We start from the raw sequence: 17,184 nt of genomic DNA, 5'->3' as shown, positions 1-17,184 counted from the left end.
GTGAACACAGTATCACCCTCGTTGCGACTTTCCTTTCAATGAAACCCCTCCGAGTCTCACGCGAATAACATGGACCCTCGCAGTGCATCTCGCCCCTTTCCGGGCCCTTTTGCTTCGCGTAATCGCAACAAAATCTTGAGCGTGTGGCTTTTCGGAACGGCTTCATTTCCCACTGTGAAATACAACATTTTCTCATGAAGCAGTCGCAGGGACCGGCCCTTCTCCGCCGGGGATCAACTATCCCCAGAATCAGCCGACCGACGTGGGAACAATAAAAAGCGTGCAGTATGAAGATTGTTCCCGGGAGTCGAAGGAAGCTGCAGAGAAAAGAAATAGAGAGGGGATGAAAGGAAAGATAGCCGATTGCTGGGCGACAATGCATCGGCTGGGAAGCAATATGTAGGTGTACTTGAGTATACACTTACCATGCAGATATTATTCCCGTTGAGCAGAATTTTGGGCAGTCGCGTTTGAGCGCCGGTGTAGTCACTTGTTCGGTTTCACGTCAGCCTTGTCATTACTTGAACAAAATGCTCGAATCAAGCTCAAGCTCAAGCCGGAGACGGATGAAATGTGCGCGGAGGAGGACAAGGATATGCCACTGCCAAAGAGAAGGAGGAGAAGGAAACAGAAGAGACTTACAATTCAATCACGTCCTCAAGTACCATGTCTATATGCAGAGAATAGCAAAGTTGCATGTGTTAGCTGGCGCGCCCTGATATTTGCACGCTCCGTTTGGACATTTCCGCTCTCTTATAGGAGATGGATGCCAGAACGGGGCCCAGCCGGGTCAAATACTTACTGACATAGTCGTCGAACCCGATCAAGGTACCGGCGAATTCTGCAGATCGGGGAATTTCAAGGTTAGTGGAATCTGGATCCGAATGCGAGGACCTCCGGGAGATAAACGGAGGGGGAAACAGAAACCCCAGGTTGAAAACGCCCGGTGGAGTGACCAAGGGCCTGCCCGTCGACAAGACGACGCGCGTAGGTTTTCTAGCCTGCCCGAGACCGATAGGTTTTAAACTTGGGTTCCCAGTACGTACCTTTGTCGCCTTTCATGACAATCCAGATCCTCGATCCGACACACTTGTCGATCAATTCTGCTCACCGGAAGCCTGGTCAGCCCTGACTCTTCCCGATGCTCTGCGATAAAGGCGAGACGTGGTTGCTTGTATGGAATATTCCTACCTAACGGCAGTAATTGCGATGCCATGGCTGGTTGCTTGGCAGTGAACATGGATTTGCGCACGGAGAGGGCAGAAAAACGGGGTGAGCCTTGTATCAAGGCGTAGTCATCGAGACTATCGCTGGCTAGCAAAGTTCTAAGAAAGATGATGAGGTCAGCGAGGGAAATAGGTTGCTGGAATGAAAGACGAAAGGACAAAAGTCGATGTCAAGGCTGGATTGGAGAAGAGCATTGCGCCAAGGCCGGAACGGAAAAAGATGAGGCCGATACAAATAGGCCGCGGAGACGACCAGGCACTCGGCAAAGAATGCTAGCGACGAGGATTAGTGGCTTCTTTACCGAGTACCTCATGTTCTACCACTTCAGTCCCCCATTTAGCTCCATCTGGCAGCAGACCGCAACTCCAACTATCGCCTGTATCACGCTAAACACTTTCTCGGAAGGACTCACTATCGGACTGAAGCCGGGAATGCTTCTCTCAACGGACCTATTCAAAGATACCTCGACAACTTCCCAGGCACCATGCCTGGAAACCCGACTAACCATCGATGCCAGACAGCTCCTTCGCGATACTCTCTTCTATCAACCTGGATTGCTGTCGGCGCTCTCTTGCTTCACTCTTACTGCTGGTTGTCACGGACGTGGCCATTCCGCCCGTCGCCATCTATCTCATCACCGGCCACGCCAGGCAGAGCAATGCCATCGCAAAACCTGGTTCTCGTGATCAAGCTTACCGCCCGCAGCAATCCCCCGCTCCGCATGTTGTACCTTTAGAGACCTTCCTGTATCTCTCAAAATTAAGGACGACGATTCCCCGTCCACAGGCTCCCGATACCACGTCAAGATTGTGAGGAGTCAGCAGAATGGCTGATGAAGCAAGATCAATTTATCTCGTGACCATCATCGTATAGGCGGCCATACAAAATGGCATCCCAATCCGGTAAAATTGGAATTTCAGGCATCTCTAGATCCAGAGATGTAAACATATTCGGATCAGACATGAACTCTTGACCTAATTCGGGGAATATGGAGGTTCCATCCGCTGTTGCTGTCATGCCGGTGGGCAGCGGGATCTTAGGATCGGGGTGAAGCTGCGAAGGAAGCTGCTCAACACTGCTCGCCGGCTGGGTCCCGACCTTTGCACGGGCCACGCCCAGCTGGACTTGTCGCCTCAGCGATAAAGCTTGATGTCGCATCAGATTGAGACGTCTCCAAATCCTGCCGTGCCCATAGTCATCCTGAGTCCCCATCGAATGACTATGGAGACTCATTGCACGAGGGAAGAGTTCGTCGATCAAAGTCCAGGCACGTTCTGTCTGAACCCCACAAGGGTTACCGCAGAGACAGCGCAGAACGTAGGCGAGGGCGTACCACGGCGTATACAGGTTAAAGAACCATTTGAATCTCGAAGCAAGGCCTTCCTTCAACAAAACGTAGGTAATCTCCAGCCCATCGCAGGCCAACTTGAAAGATGACCTGAGCACGTCAGAAGTCGGGTCATCTGGTGCACCTTGTTGCTGTCGCACACTAATCTCCTGTAGCTGCAGCACGAACTCTAGTTTCTTGCGAGCGGCCTCGCGATGTTGATATGCGATGCGCGATAGAGGGGATTTCGCCCCGTCATATTTGGCTGACAAATATTCGCCACGCTGCTTCATCATCTTGCGCTTATCTGTGATACTAAGGAGAGCATCTACAGGATGCTGGTCTCGAGGATCCAGAATTGGGTGGAGTAGTCGGCACGACTCGGTTTGAATGAGAAAGAAAGACATGTCCGTCCAACCATCCGACTCCATTGGCAAGTGTGTCATGTCTGGACAGATTTGATCGTCATTCACATTCAAGGGAAGCCGCAATTTCGGGTTCATGATATCAACTGTGGGTTGAAAACCTTGATCCTCCGGTGCACGAGACTCGAGCACACATAGATGCCACCAGAGACGAAGACGCATTTCGCTTTCAAAGAGGCTTAGTTGGAGGCAGGCACCATCTAGGTGCAAGCCAATTGATTTGGCGAGGCGGATGGCCAGACCATTGAGGACCCATACCCGCCGGCCGACTTCATGGGCCCGTAAACAGGTCTAAAATTTGAAGTGGTCAGTCAGATAGGCCAACCGAGGAGGGACACATGATCGATTCCAAGGCTAGCCTCAGTACTTACGACGTAAATTGCGAGAGCCTGTAGTGAGGTCATTTCAAAGTGAATCAGGAGGTCATTGACTGTGAGAAGTTGGTCCAAGCATGCTTTATAGCGGCTCAAGAGCGTTAGCCCCTCGCAGGGTAGGTGAATGGGTTCATTATTGGTACTATCGTGAACGAGGGCTGTGACGGTGGCATAATAGATGGCAAACGTAAGCGCCACTGTTGAAGGTTGTGCAGATCGGGGGTCCAGAATGGTTGCAACAACAGTAGTCTGGACAGTCGGTACATGCAGAATCTTAAGGACCGGGTCGACCGACTTGACGTATATGTTCCACAATTGAAGGGCTAGCTGGGTATCAGGGTAGAATTTCAGCACATCGGAAAGCTTGTCGAAAGGATCACAAGGATCTGCCTGGGGAGGAAGAGTGTGATGAGCTTTTATACTCTTCTGAAGATGCAGAGGTGCTGTTTCGGAGTCATTCGGTTGAGTCATATGAATGTTTTCTCCCTGACGTAAACATTACATTAGCTTGAGCCTTGGACGCCTCTGTATGAGACGTTCAGAGATGGGAGTAGAACTCGAATGAGCTCTACGCACCAATCCAGACTCACATCCTGTGGTAGCCTTTCGAAATTCGAATTGCTCGCATGCCCGGCAACTCGTTCATCATTCAATAATAGCTCCCATGTCGTCTCGTTGTGGAGTTGTTTTGCAGTTCTGGTTGTATCGACATTCGTCCTAGATTGAGCCTGGATTTGAGTCTGAGGCTTTTCACCGCCACCACCTGCGGATGAACCTATGGTGACCTGACCGCTTTCAGCAGATCCCGATAGTAAAACTTCCAGTCGTTCCAGGCGGTCGGCTATGTTTCGGAGAGTGGGATCTTTCCGTGCCACGTCAGTGTGCTTCGTGGGATACACACAGGGAACACCACCCCTCGTGCAGTTAGTACAAGGCACGCCGCGGTCGCAGCGGACCTTTCGCTGATGACAATTCCGACAGGAACGTGCCCCTGCTCTGTGACTTTGCGGGGACGAGCTCCGAAATGGGTGTGCCGTGTTCTTGTTGTCGGAAGAGGTAGAGGGCCTCTTTTGGACTCTTGCCATGATTTATGCACACACTGTTCATTGTTCACACTTTGGGAAAGGGCCTGCGCAGGAACAAAATTGTCATTGATTCCAGCAGCTGTGCAAAGATGGACTCCTCCATCTCTCCATGTCTCGGTGCCGAGAGGTCCGCAATCTTGTCTGCTTCACCGGCTTTCTCGGTGTGCTGGCTCCGAATTCCCTGGAGCTAGGGATGCTGGCCAATCATCTTTCAGCGGCGACGGAGGAATAGATCTACGGCTGTACATACTATCCAGCAGCCTCATATCCCTGTATCCCGAACAAGACAAAAAGGGGAAGAAAGACCAAAAAGGTGTGAGAGGAAATCCGCTGGTTGTACTACTAGTATAAAGGTTTATCGTTGTCACTCCAACCCGTCAATCAGAATGGTAACAATCCGCACTTCACAGACTAACCTGTGTCTTCTATTCACTTCTCGACAGCAGACAGCCTCTTATTTGACCTCATTACGCATCGGCGATAGTCAACTCCATTCATCATGTCAGATGTGGTTGTCGAGAAAGGTGCCAACGGAAGGAACAGCGGCTCCTCACCTACTTCAGGTTCAACGAATGAGCCAGATGAACCCCACAGGCCCATAAATGCGAAGAGCTGGAGTTTGGGGATGAAAATTTATCATACTGCTATTCCTTGCTTCTTGGCCTTTTTGATGTAAGTCTTGAACAAGCCAAGGGCCACGTTATATACTGCTGACCAAGTCATGATCAACTGAAGCACGTTTTCCGCATCCGTCACAGTTCCTGCCACTTCTGCATTCATGGCCGAGTTCAACATCAATCGTACCGCAGCCCTCCTCCCAGGAACCCTATACATGCTGGGTTTGGCATTCGGCCCCCTCATTATGGCGCCCCTCTCAGAGTTTGTTGGTCGTCGTTGGCTGTACATGGTAACCTCATCGAGCATCATTGCGTTTGCAGGAGGTTGTGGAGCCGCACAAAATTTTGCCACACTTTTAATCTGCCGGTTTCTCTGTGCATTTTTGGGATCAGCTGGAGTTGCTATCGGTGCGGGAACAATCCTCGATGTTTGGGGTACGGAAAAAGCTGGAGCGTTGGCAAGGCTTCTCTTCATCTGCGGTCCTTTCTTGGGGCCGTCACTGGCCCCACTGACAGGAGCATATGTTATGCACGAGTACCACGGTGATTGGAGATGGACTCAGTGGGTGGTAGCCTTGATCGGCTCGCCCATCTGGATTTTAGTCCTCTTCATGAAAGAGACTTCTGACTCTCGGGTCCAACACAGTGCTAAACACTCAGGCCGTTTCCGCCTGGTGCAATTGGCCTTGTCGACACTCAGGGCGGCAGTGCTCCGTTCAATGACCATGCTTACCACGGAGGCTATTGCATTCTCAATAACTCTATACACTGGATATGCATATGCAGTGGTTTTCAGCTTTTTTGCGAGTGCCACTTATGTCTATGAACTAGACTATGGTTTCAACACTCGACAGATTGGCCTGTCTTTCATCAGCGTGGTCGTCGGTTATGGTCTGGCTGCTGTCATGCACATCATAGTTGACAAGACGCTTTATGCTCGAGCTGTGCGGCAAGCATCAGGTGGCCGTCCAGCACCGGAGCACCGACTGTACGCCGCTATGATTGGAAGCATCTTCTTGCCCATTGGACTCTTCTGGTTCGTTTGATATCTTCCTGCCGACCGCTGAAATCAAGATTTCAGTAAGCTAATATTTCCCGCCCTTCTTAACACTGCAGGTACGCATGGGAGACTCACCGAGGCGGCCAATGGGCAGCACTTATGGCAAGTGGTATCCCTTTTGGTCTTGGTGCTTTTATCGTGTTTGTAAGTAGTCCATTCTCCCTCGAGCTCGTCAGAAATCTCTTACTGAGTCACTTTTGCTTCAAAGCTGTCCTCGATAATGTACCTTGTTGAGTCATACGGGGCTGGCGTTGCTGCATCTGGTAAATTCCCTTCTTTTTTTTTGGTTTTGCATTATGTGGTTTAGTACTCATTCTGTAACAGCTCTCGCTGCGAATGGATCTTTTCGATACCTTCTCGGAGCAGTGTTCCCTCTATTTACAATTCAGATGTATGAGAGATTGGGTATCCATTGGGCCGGATCTGTGTTTGCTTTCCTATCTTTGGCGCTCCTTCCCATTCCCTGGATACTCTTCAAATTCGGCGATCGGCTCCGCAAGAACAGCCGTTTCATAGCGTCTGCATGAATGGAGTGGTAGAGGTACATAACCAAACACTGTATTATACTATGGCGCTGTGGACTCAGCATGCCTTGTCGATATTCTCCCAAATTGGTGCCACGAGCTCCCACTCAAGAGTATTGATAAGATCGAGGAACAATGCGCAAGAGAATCCTCACTCGGTAACAGCTTCACTCTCGCCCAAACAGACTATGCTGGCCTTGAGCTGCCGATGACGTGGTCAATGCTGGGAGACTGAGAGATTTCCACCGTCTATAGCTCGACACATGTCGGAAACCATTTGTATCAGTGCAACATTGCTCCTTTTGCCAGAGGCGAAGCAATACTCATCTCCCACCTCTTCTCTCGCGAAGGACAAGCTACTTGAGACTTGCTTATGCTGGTGATTATCACGATATATGTAAACGTAGTAGGTGTCATAACCTTGGATGAACTTGACTCGTGTTCACGTAGCCGTGGACTTTGAGACAACTGATTCTCATCCGAACAAAAGACTTCATGACGTCTCGTACAAAATGATCGCCGAAGACAGACGTGCGGCAATAGCCCTGGATAACCTGGATCTGAGCATCAAGGTTTGTGGGCTCTCAATATGCTTCTTCGGCCAGGGACAGGATAGCTGCTTGGGAGAATCTCGAAAATCTTACTTTCCAGCCTGCACAATATTGTCTCAGTGGCCGAGGTCTCCGTTACGTCCAGGAACAGGAAGCTAGCATGAATGCTGCTGGTGGTAAAAACACGCCGGCGGGCGCTTCGGAGAAGCTGGCCGTCCTACGAAGAGAGTTGCTGATACCATTTATGGAGCCTTGTTGATCAAAACACTAACATCGCTAAAAGATGTACGTACATACAATGTGGAGATTCATATGACATGCGAACAGCAAAATAAATCATCAGCCCGCCGGAGGTCGGCACCAGAAGGTTACCACCTATCAAATAGCCCTGTACAAGTCCATGTGCGTTTTGAGATATTCTTTTCGTCTCATCTTGGGCGGAGACCAGGTCGCCGGAGCCTATTTATTTGAATCTTTCCGTTTTTGGCTTTTCCATTTGTTCGAAGTGCGAAACTTCTCGCCTTTGGAACTGGCGACGAAGTATGGTCTACACTGGGGCCATGCGAGGGTCCGCCAACCTGAACAGGCGGCCTGGTTGGCCCCGGTTCGTGGTACAGCCCCTGTAGCATCTGAGCAGCCGAAGCTCGTTTCCCAGAATCTAGAATGGCCATGTCTTGAGGTCAACCAATTTCCCGTTTTTCGCGGCAGCTAGGACGTCGTTGATCGACTCCTTGGGTGTGCGAGGGCCTTTTCCCTGGTAGCTATCCACGTCAATAACGTAGGCTATAGTGACGAAGAGAGACCAAACGTCTGCTTTTGAAGTTTGGGGACCAAAAGTGTCGTACAGAACCTCAGGGGCTGCATATGGGAGCGTTCCCACCAGAGTCCTGGCATTGCTCGCGAATTTTGACACGCCAAAGTCCGCGATTGTGAAGTGGAAGTTGAATTTTCCCGTCCTGGTGAAAAGGATATTTTCCGGTTTGAGATCACGATGCACGATATTCTGGGTCTCGAGATAGTCGATCCCCTTTAGGACATGATGAAGGAGGAAGTCGGCTGGGTGTGGAAAAATTGGTTGCTCGAAAACCTTTTGATGAACCAAATCTTGGACACTCCCATCTTTCAGGGCCATGAATATGTCGACATGTTCCAAGACCGGCTGAACACCTATATACCCCACAATATGCGGCTATTATGGTCAGTCAGGTGGTATCTAGGGAAAGAAGGGGAGGACTGACATGAGACAGTTTGGCTAGAATTTTGATTTCCCGCTTCACCGAATTCCATTCCATATCATTCTTGCAAGACGCCCGATTGTTCACGGTTTTGACAGCCATAAGCATGCCAGAGTCTGCTGCAATCGCCCTCCAGACTTCCCCGAAGTTACCCGCCCCTAAGCGGTTGAGTCGAGCACACCTGAACCTTGAACTTGACGCAGCCTGTGTGTGAATCCTTGTAAGGTATCTAGAAGATGCCGCAGTTGGCGTATCGTCCACCGTCCGCGCGAGACAAAGATTTTCAATTCGAGTTTTCACAATGTCTTTCCAGTTGTGGGCTTCTTTGTGCCATACCAGCTTGAACAGAAGTACTTGGCATCCAGCACCAGCCATACCCAAGGTGGTGTTCACACCTTTGGCAACAATGACTCGACGGGTTTGGCCTGACAAGAAGGGTATAGCATTCTCGCCGAAGACCTGGGTCGATTGAGTAGTTGATCGGTCGGAGAGGAGCACGGTGCCAAATTCTTCATGGATCTCAAAAGAACACTGGATGCGCGAGATACTTGAACCTTCCAGTGTGATGTCTGTGCCACTGCGCCCAAGTGTCGCCAGGGTATAGTTTGATGGTGAATTGACTTGCAGACCCACATCAATTCCGAAGGTTTCGATGCCATTCTCAGGATCTGTGAAGACGGAGACGAGGTGAATGTTGTGCGGATGTTTCAAGGTGGCTGCAGCCTCAGCATTAAGGGGCACGAGCGAAAAGAGCGCATCAGGATGAGGCTTGGATTGTGGCATTTTGTTTGGAGTGTTATGGAACGTACAGGGAGATGGCTTCTTGAGTAGAGAAATGGATTGAAGTTTGAATGTTTGCTCGCTCTTAATGGGAAGAAAGGCCATGTAATAAGACTTTCGCATCCCAATCTAAAGACATGGGCGACAGATAGCTCCAGGCTCCTATTTGAAGACATGTTTGTCAGATAGCAGCACGATGTTTCATGAGTAGAGGGCTAGGAACACTATTTTGAAGATATCTTTACTAGATAGTAACACGGTGTTTCGTAGGCAGGAGGCCCAAGACCCCATTTTGAAGACATGTTTGGCAGATATTAACACGGTATCTCTTGAGCAAAGGGCTCGAGAAGCGTTCGACTGAGCGAGATACCGTCTAGGCGCTCCAGCCACTCCCTTTAACGCTAGGTGGAATGTCTCACGGAGGTATTTCAAATTGCTACGGACGGCTCTTAAACAGCTCTGCGTACCAATCTCATGAACAAAGAAGCAAGGGGTTCTTGCAGATGGGCCAAGACTTCCATCCGTTGGCCTCATAAAGTCGCTGGAATGACCAAGTGTCTCCCACGTCTTTGTTTCACCCACAACTTTCATGATGAGCTCGGAATCCGCAACTTTCTCGATGAACTCGGGACTCAGAACTTTCATAAAGGACAGGGGACCATCGTCCACAGTGTGTCCTGAAAAGCTCTTCGCAGCCCTTGAGAGACTTCAGAACAGACCTGATGATCTTGCCCGCGATCGAGCCCGACTCAATGACACATTGCCCCCACCACCATGCTCGTCAGGAACGACGACAGCGTTTCCCAGCCTTTGCGGCTCCCCCGCTCCCCCTCCCGGATTCGAGGGGCGGATTGAGCACCGTAAATCAACGCCCTGGGAACAATTCCGCCACCAGGTTGACAAGGAGAGGGCACGGATCATTGAGCAATTCGACCGGAGGTGTAATAGACGAAAAGAGACGTTGCGGTATGATGATAAAGTCGGAGGCTACACCGATAACGCACAAAACAATGTGAAGAATCACTGGATTGAGCAAGGTATCTGGGACAACAAATGGACCATATGGTGGGTGGGCTGGGCATGGATGCATGAAGGAGAGCCTGAACCTGTCAAGGAATACTCACCGGAGCCTGACACTGGTTCGAAGCCTCTTATCATTCCTGATCCTAGTCCGTTCACCCCATCGATAGAGAAGCCGGAAAGGCGTATGAGGATAAAGCCGGTGACTGAAGAACAACGAGCGGCACACATACAGAAAACTGCGGCATCTCGCCCTTACCCACAGTTTCTCTACCAGATCTCCAAAGAGCGCGAGTGGCTTGAAGATGAGCCGTTTAGGGGCCCCATTAATTTGAACCAGGTCGCATACCAAAATATCAAAAGAAGTTGGGTCGAGCAAAACATATGGGATCCCGAATGGACTGATATGCCTGGAGATACTTGGATGCACGAAAGCCTTGCCCAAAATGAACCCGAGAGGTCGAATGACGCAGTAGATGCCTCAGAAGGGGCGACAAGCTCGCATGTTGTTGACAACAATGAGGGGCAGCCTCAACCTCTTTTTCCATCTTTCCTCCATGGCCCGGCGGTAAGCACAACGAATGTGCTTAGAAGAAACGAAGAGGCGCGAATACGGAAATATCCCCAATCTCTCTATTCATCTGTCCTCTTTGGCGTGGCAGCAAGCGCAACGCATGTGCTTCGAGGAAACGAGGACGCTCAAATAGGGGACGACGAAATAGGCACGCATCATGAAGACGGCGGCAGCCTTACAAACATGAACCAAGTATCCTTTCCCCTTCAATTTGGGCGGAGAGGGTGTGTTGAACATCCTGCTCCCGGAACATCACCTCCATCTTGGCTGATTCAAATGCTCAACGACGATGACGACGATGACGACGACGACGACGACGACGACGGTGGCTTATCAGGACTGCACCAGCCGAGCCCAGTTGCAACACCTCCCCGACAGATCAAGGCTAGATTTGGCTTCGCCGCCCAATACAATTCCTTGGAAGCAGACCCCAGCGGCACAACTACCTTTAGCAAAGAGAGATTACCTCAGGGACGCAAGCATATCGGTGGCCGAACTGTCGCGGCCGGCCACACTTGTGTGCGAAAGGGCAGAACTGGTGTGGTGGACCATGCCGAAGTACGTCGCAGTCGTCGGGTCGTAGAACGATGCGGGACGGACAAGAGCACACCCTACGACAAAGATCCACGTGGCTCAATGCCCCGACCTAAGAGAAGCCAGCGGCTCAAGAAAGGTCAGACCAAACGAATGGTGTGATTATTCAAGCAGATCCTCATGTCATAGTATTTCGTTACCTGTCCCATCAGGGATATTGGAATCCACGGAGTGGCTTAGAGATGAGGACTCGTGGACCGACTCATTCCATTCAGTGGGCAACAACCAAAGTGCTAATGCAGATGATGCAACATACCAATTCCCTTGCACTGGCGGCTGTGAATATTAACTTTCCAAGGGAGCGAAGGAGAGGCGTGCTGGGAGGGGGTCGCACGAGTGGAGCCGGAACCGACTAAGGCAACCCTTAGCTACCTACTCGGAACGTAGCGAGTAGGTAGCTAGCGGGTGGTTAGTTTGGTTTCCTTTCGGCCAAAAGAGCACTAGCCGCTGGCTATATACGAAGGCAGTTGGTGTCCTCCTATGCACCGAGTACGCGGACCTGGTGACTGGGCTCCGGGAGCCATGTTGTGTGTATCTATCAAGCAGGAAAAATTTCAAGGAGCGGAACCACCAAGCTGCGCTGATGAGCAGAAATCTAATCCAATACCAGAGCCGCCTCCAGAGTTGTGTCATACAGGAAGCCCCGAGGGCCAAAAGACGAACAGAGCCTTGGAACCGCTGAGTCGTCTCCAAGAAACAAATTTACACAAGCTGTATTTTGGGTATATATGGACTTTGATTTCGCGCCGGGTCCTGGGCCTCACCTCCGTCTCATTACGAGATATTAGCCCATCGACGAATGACAATGACAAAAGACGAGAGCGGGAAGGAAGCCACCTACAACTACCTGGCAGTATCAACCTCAGGCCCGTGAACGCGCACGGCTATGGATGATGCAGGAAACAATGTCCTGAACTACTCATCATGCTTTGGCGGCCGCGCAAACCCTTTATCATGGGGAGCTCGTTCAGAGGATTTTTGCCCGCACTGCGCAGTCGAATGAGATAGGATTACCATACCCACAGATTTCAACAGGATTTCTTCCCGAGATCGACGCCAATTGAAGTGTCCGGCTCGGTGGTGCGGGATGTTTGTAGCCATCATCATCAGCAGGGCTGTTCTACTATGGCCGGCCTGCAAGCCATGCATTGGATGTTGTTCTGTCGCAGGATGGAAGGGCGCCTGGGATTAGCACCCTCACATTGGCACTCTAGATCAAAGGTCGATTTCCTGGATCTTCGAGGATAGAGTATTAATATGAATGTCACAAACTCGGAGCGTTATGTATATGTGCCTACTATGATTATGAACGGGATCCCTGATTGTTTCATCGCCACAAATTTGTCCAACGCCACGCTTTTGTTCCATCCTGTGATAGTGTTTCAGACCCAACCGCCTGGTAGGCCACCTTCCGCTCATCATAACCAATCTCATAACTCGTCATTCATAAAGGTTGCATTATATTTGCTTCTTGACCAGTCCCAAGGGTCTCCGCCTGGAACGCAGAGACCAAGTCGCCAGAAATAGTCACGATGAGCGAAGAACAGCTGCCAAAACTTGTACCGCCGACTTATCTCCCACATTTCCTTGACTTCGGAGGCCAAGTAGTCGTCTCCCTGGGCCGCAGCTCTTACCTTGACGGTTGAGATGCTTTCGGCAATACAAGCGGGATCCTCATCGCCCACGCAATGCCGGATATCAGCACGGGCAGGAGGCAGCGAGGGTTTGGAGATGTATATCTCGCCAGCGTGCATTCGGTAACCCCATTCTTCCAGTGGCAAAAGCGGCACTGGATCATCCACATGTGTCACCCTGCGGTACGTCCACTCGTCTGGTCTGGTGGTATTCAGGTTGAATCGTTTGTCGATGAATTCATTCAGAGCCAGATTTCCGACCCGTGGCTCGCCAAAGGTTGTGACATGAGGTTCCCATCCCCTCGCTTGAAATTCCAGAGACGCCAACGCTGCAACAGCCCCTCCAAGAGAATGGCCCACCAGCACTAGTTCGTAGTCTGGGTGATCCTTCAAGGCCATTTCTACTTGCGGGATGATGATGCAGCGTGTGTTTCGCCAAGACGTCATGAAGCCCGAATGTACGGTGCAGTTCGGACACTCGACCTGAACCACACTCCTTCTCTCCGGCTGCTTCAGTAGTTGTGGAAGGATCGGATCCTTTTCATTTTGCCATTGCTCGGTAGTGCAGAAGGAATCATTATCTCTCTCGGAAGGGAAAGGGGCATATTCGGCTGGGTTTGTCGACAGGTCTGCAATGGTGTTTGCGATGGAGTAGGTTCCTCGGAAGGCGACAATGACTCGCTTTGGGTAGGGAGGATGCGACAGGGCGATGTAGCCAGATGAGTCGGACAGAAGAGGACCGGTATTCCAGGTGGTGACGAGTTCGAAGCCCTCAAAGTCGCTACATCGACTCAGGCATTTGAAGGGCTTCTGTATGCCCGTCGTCCCGACGCAGTAGGATATGTCGACAATGCGAGCGAGTTCTTCCAGGGACTCAAAGGTCTGTTGGGAGATTTCGTTGTCACTTGCCCGCAGATGCGCCGGAAACGCTCCACCAGCTGCTATCCATGAGAATACCCAGAAAAAGGACCACAAGCGAAGCATTGGAAAGTCTGATTATACGGGAGAGGACGGCGAGGTGAGAATGCCTTTCATAGGGACAGCGAAGAGGGCAGGACGAAGTCCTACATCGATGATCAATATCTGGGGAGAAGAGAATCAGTGGCACGAGGGCCGGTCGGGTGAGGGTATTTGGATGCTCGTATTTCGTATTTTGCTCACATGACGTTGACGTCACAGCCTCCTTGTTCCTGGCGGCTCCTGCCGCTATATCCGCCCTCAGGCTCCTTATGCCTAAATAGGTAGTATCCACTTGCCGCCCATGCCACAAGGCTGCCAGTAATCCTATCTGACACACGCATCTCTATCTGAGATTTCCAGTAGATGGAGCACAGGCCCTAAGGTGGGGACTCCACGGTATGGTCCGTTACAGAGCGAAGATACCCACACTGGACCAATGAAATCAACGAGTGGCGGAGGAAAGTAAAAGTGTTCCTCCATTTTGAGCCAAGGATCTTTGTTTATATTGCGCCTCCGGGCGAGTAAGAACATAGTTTTATAGCTGAGTCCCTCCCTCATTACCAGAAGCATCAGTCTCACTCAAGTCTTCCTCGTCGTCTTCGTTTTCGTCGTCAAAGTTTGCAAAGTCATCGGCTGGTTCTTCGCTGCTCTCGTCTCCTTCCTCCTCTTCATCACTGGCCGATGAGTCTTGTTCTACACCTGGCTCAGGTGAACCCTCGCCACTCGCTGCAGATTGGTCAGCCTTCCTTTTGCCGGGCATCTCGCCTAGACGTCCTTCCCTCCCTTCGATCACTTCCGTCGAAGGATCATCATCTGTCCCCTCGGCACCCTCTTTCTTTGGGGGCGGTGTGAACCAGGGGATCTTTCCACGCAGGAAATCATTCAAGACCATCTTGGCAACACCATCCACATCGGGCTCGCCACCTTTCAACAGTCTCCCACCCTTTCTTGCTAAAATACTGAGAAATTCAACCGGATCGTCGTTGTAATCGGAAGCCTTGATGTCGTAGGTCCGTTCGATATGGCGGGTCTTCGTTCGCCTCAGAACCGCCTCAACATATTGTGCAGGATGTTCGACATTCTCCACACGCACCACTCCACGCAGCAGAATGTCTTCTTCGGTGTCGCCTTGACTCGGTGGAACAACTCCAGGACAATCGATCAGATAGATTCTCTTCATTAATGTGATGTATTGCCAAACTTTGGTCTCCCCAGGAATTGGAGCAACTGTACAAACTCGCTTCTTTCGTAGCGTGTTGATGATCGAGGACTTGCCGGTGTTTGGATACCCGATGAAACCCACTGAGATCTGCTTTCTCGACGAATGCAACGTAGAGAATTGCCGCAGCAACGTGATGAGCGAGCCTTTCCCAAAGGAATTCGTCATCGACGCGTGAAAAGCCAGTGTAGGATATTCTTTTGAAAGGAGCCTTGTCCATTGAGCCTAAAATCTTGGGATTAGTATGGATGTGTGAGACATTACTAAGAGACGTGCCACAGACAAAAAGCAAACCTCAACTCAAACGAAACACGCCTTGCGCTCTGATGACAGATATGCTTCCAAGACGGATGCAGTTGTCGAGAACCAGCCGTAAGGATGGCGAGCGCGGCTCGATGTACCAAAGCTGTAACAGGCTACTTTCATTGAAGAAAGGTTGCGGTAACGCGGAAAGCAGCCTTGACTTAGCAATGGAGAGGAGAATACTTCTGTGGGTGTACTTGTGGGGCTTGCGGGAAGTTGAATAGAAGAACAAAAACTTACCGCTATGCTCGTCGGCACCAAATCGCATTTGTTCAATACGAACACCAAGTGCTTGTGCGGTGCCTCCTCGCGAATATATTTTTCCACGCTCCTACATCTTGTGCCCTCGGGGTCTCGAGCATCCAGCACGTGAATAACGACATCGGACGAGTCAATGACCTTGTACAGCTCGTTCCATATCCTCTTGCTTTGGCCTTTTGAGAAGATTGGTTCCCGGGCACTCGTGAGTTCGCCGTCTTCTTGCCCCTGCATCTGTTCCGCAGTCTGTCCGCTCAGCAGTTTGTTCTCCTCCAGTCGATCGAGATAGTTGTCGTGCATCTTTACCGACTCGTCAGCCAAATCTGCCACTGAGCTTGCACTGAGCTTCACGCGCTTCCGCTGGGACTTTGGTCCAAAGGTGTCGGCAAAGGGAGCCGACTCCACTGCAATCTTGGCCTGATGTTGTTTGATTCCGTTCTTGGTGTTCTCGGCATCTCGAATCAAGCTCATAGGTAGTTTGTTCGTCTTCAGAAGGACCTGGTATGGGTCCGCTGCTCGCTCTGCCACAGCTTGTCTGAAGGAGTCGAGTGCATCTTGAGATATAACTCTTGTGTTCCCAAACCACTTCCGATTAGGCTCGACTCGGGCCTTGGGAATTTCGCGGGACTGGTAGGAGGCGGCTTTTGTGATTTTACCTTCGGCATTCCGCTGTGCTTTGCCATCTTTCAGCATATTCAAGGTCTTGAGCTTTTTGGCATTGCTGAGAACCTGTTGTCAGCATAGGTTGTCCAAGTTTCGCCCACTGCATCTGCACGCACCGATAGAAGTTCTCGCCCTTGACCTTGACGTTTGCCATGCCGTCTGTCGACTGCCCCTGCCGCTCACGGCGGGAAGCTTCTTTCTTTCGAGCACCCATCTTCGTCAAAGCGATCCTGAATAAGGTGGGAAGAAGGCAGAGCGCAGGCAGTGTCTAACAAGTCAGACCCAAACACAGAAGCACTCCGCAGTTGGCGAAAAAAGTTGAAATTTGCGGTTAAACTTCGGGGGAGCAACGGCAGCCCTCGCGCCTTGGCACGTCGGGATCTTATTATGGAGATCCTAAAGCACCGCCGCTTTAATGAATATCGCGTCTGCCTCCTCTTCAACCAATCAGAGCATGGGTTGTCAGCGGCTCAATAAGGGTGGCTATGAAAACTATGAAATACGTATTACCTTCCCCTGTGAGACTGTATGTAGCAGGACCTTGTCAGACGAGGCTGAGTGTCGTGTTAAGATCAACGGCGAGTGATCCACGAGGCTGTCGACCCCTGACTGTGCCAATATTGATTACCTAGGTACTGATTGTAAGCAGCAGGGACACTTCCACCGGCGTCTTTCTCCCTACTTCGGTGGTAGGGAAGGGACCTTCATATTTTCTTCTTTACTGGATCGTCAACAGCCATATGTCGGTCAGTAA

At 50.8% G+C, this 17,184-nt stretch overlaps 6 protein-coding genes across 6 annotated transcripts; 2 read left to right on the top strand and 4 right to left on the bottom strand.

Moving 5' to 3' along the window:
- Nucleotides 1–2,070: 2,070 nt before the first annotated feature.
- On the bottom strand, nucleotides 2,071–4,460 carry Z520_08279 (uncharacterized protein; the record flags this gene model as incomplete). The annotated part of the gene is made up of 4 exons (XM_016778776.1): nucleotides 2,071–3,270; nucleotides 3,351–3,839; nucleotides 3,944–4,215; nucleotides 4,310–4,460. 4 exons carry the CDS (start codon nucleotides 4,458–4,460, stop codon nucleotides 2,071–2,073), a joined length of 2,112 nt encoding a protein of 703 aa, XP_016630147.1.
- A 477-nt stretch (nucleotides 4,461–4,937) lies between these two features.
- On the top strand, nucleotides 4,938–6,101 carry Z520_08278 (uncharacterized protein; the record flags this gene model as incomplete). The annotated part of the gene is made up of 2 exons (XM_016778775.1): nucleotides 4,938–5,110; nucleotides 5,174–6,101. The coding sequence occupies 2 exons, from the start codon at nucleotides 4,938–4,940 to the stop codon at nucleotides 6,099–6,101; spliced, it is 1,101 nt and encodes a 366-aa protein (XP_016630146.1).
- A 1,747-nt stretch (nucleotides 6,102–7,848) lies between these two features.
- Nucleotides 7,849–9,208, bottom strand: Z520_08277 (uncharacterized protein; the record flags this gene model as incomplete). Its single annotated transcript, XM_016778774.1, has 2 exons — nucleotides 7,849–8,379; nucleotides 8,429–9,208. The coding sequence occupies 2 exons, from the start codon at nucleotides 9,206–9,208 to the stop codon at nucleotides 7,849–7,851; spliced, it is 1,311 nt and encodes a 436-aa protein (XP_016630145.1).
- A 589-nt stretch (nucleotides 9,209–9,797) lies between these two features.
- On the top strand, nucleotides 9,798–11,495 carry Z520_08276 (uncharacterized protein; the record flags this gene model as incomplete). Its single annotated transcript, XM_016778773.1, has 1 exon — nucleotides 9,798–11,495. One exon carries the CDS (start codon nucleotides 9,798–9,800, stop codon nucleotides 11,493–11,495), a length of 1,698 nt encoding a protein of 565 aa, XP_016630144.1.
- Nucleotides 11,496–12,823: 1,328 nt separating this feature from the next.
- Nucleotides 12,824–14,011, bottom strand: Z520_08275 (uncharacterized protein; the record flags this gene model as incomplete). Its single annotated transcript, XM_016778772.1, has 1 exon — nucleotides 12,824–14,011. The coding sequence occupies one exon, from the start codon at nucleotides 14,009–14,011 to the stop codon at nucleotides 12,824–12,826; it is 1,188 nt and encodes a 395-aa protein (XP_016630143.1).
- Nucleotides 14,012–14,522: 511 nt separating this feature from the next.
- Nucleotides 14,523–16,644, bottom strand: Z520_08274 (uncharacterized protein; the record flags this gene model as incomplete). The annotated part of the gene is made up of 3 exons (XM_016778771.1): nucleotides 14,523–15,431; nucleotides 15,750–16,488; nucleotides 16,547–16,644. 3 exons carry the CDS (start codon nucleotides 16,642–16,644, stop codon nucleotides 14,523–14,525), a joined length of 1,746 nt encoding a protein of 581 aa, XP_016630142.1.
- Between the last annotated feature and the right edge of the window lie 540 nt (nucleotides 16,645–17,184).

This window comes from Fonsecaea multimorphosa (genome assembly GCF_000836435.1).
Source record: "Fonsecaea multimorphosa CBS 102226 unplaced genomic scaffold supercont1.18, whole genome shotgun sequence".
Lineage (NCBI taxonomy): Eukaryota > Fungi > Ascomycota > Eurotiomycetes > Chaetothyriales > Herpotrichiellaceae > Fonsecaea > Fonsecaea multimorphosa.
The sequence above is the reverse complement of the archived record's forward strand: the minus strand, read 5'-3'. Positions and strand labels throughout refer to the sequence as shown.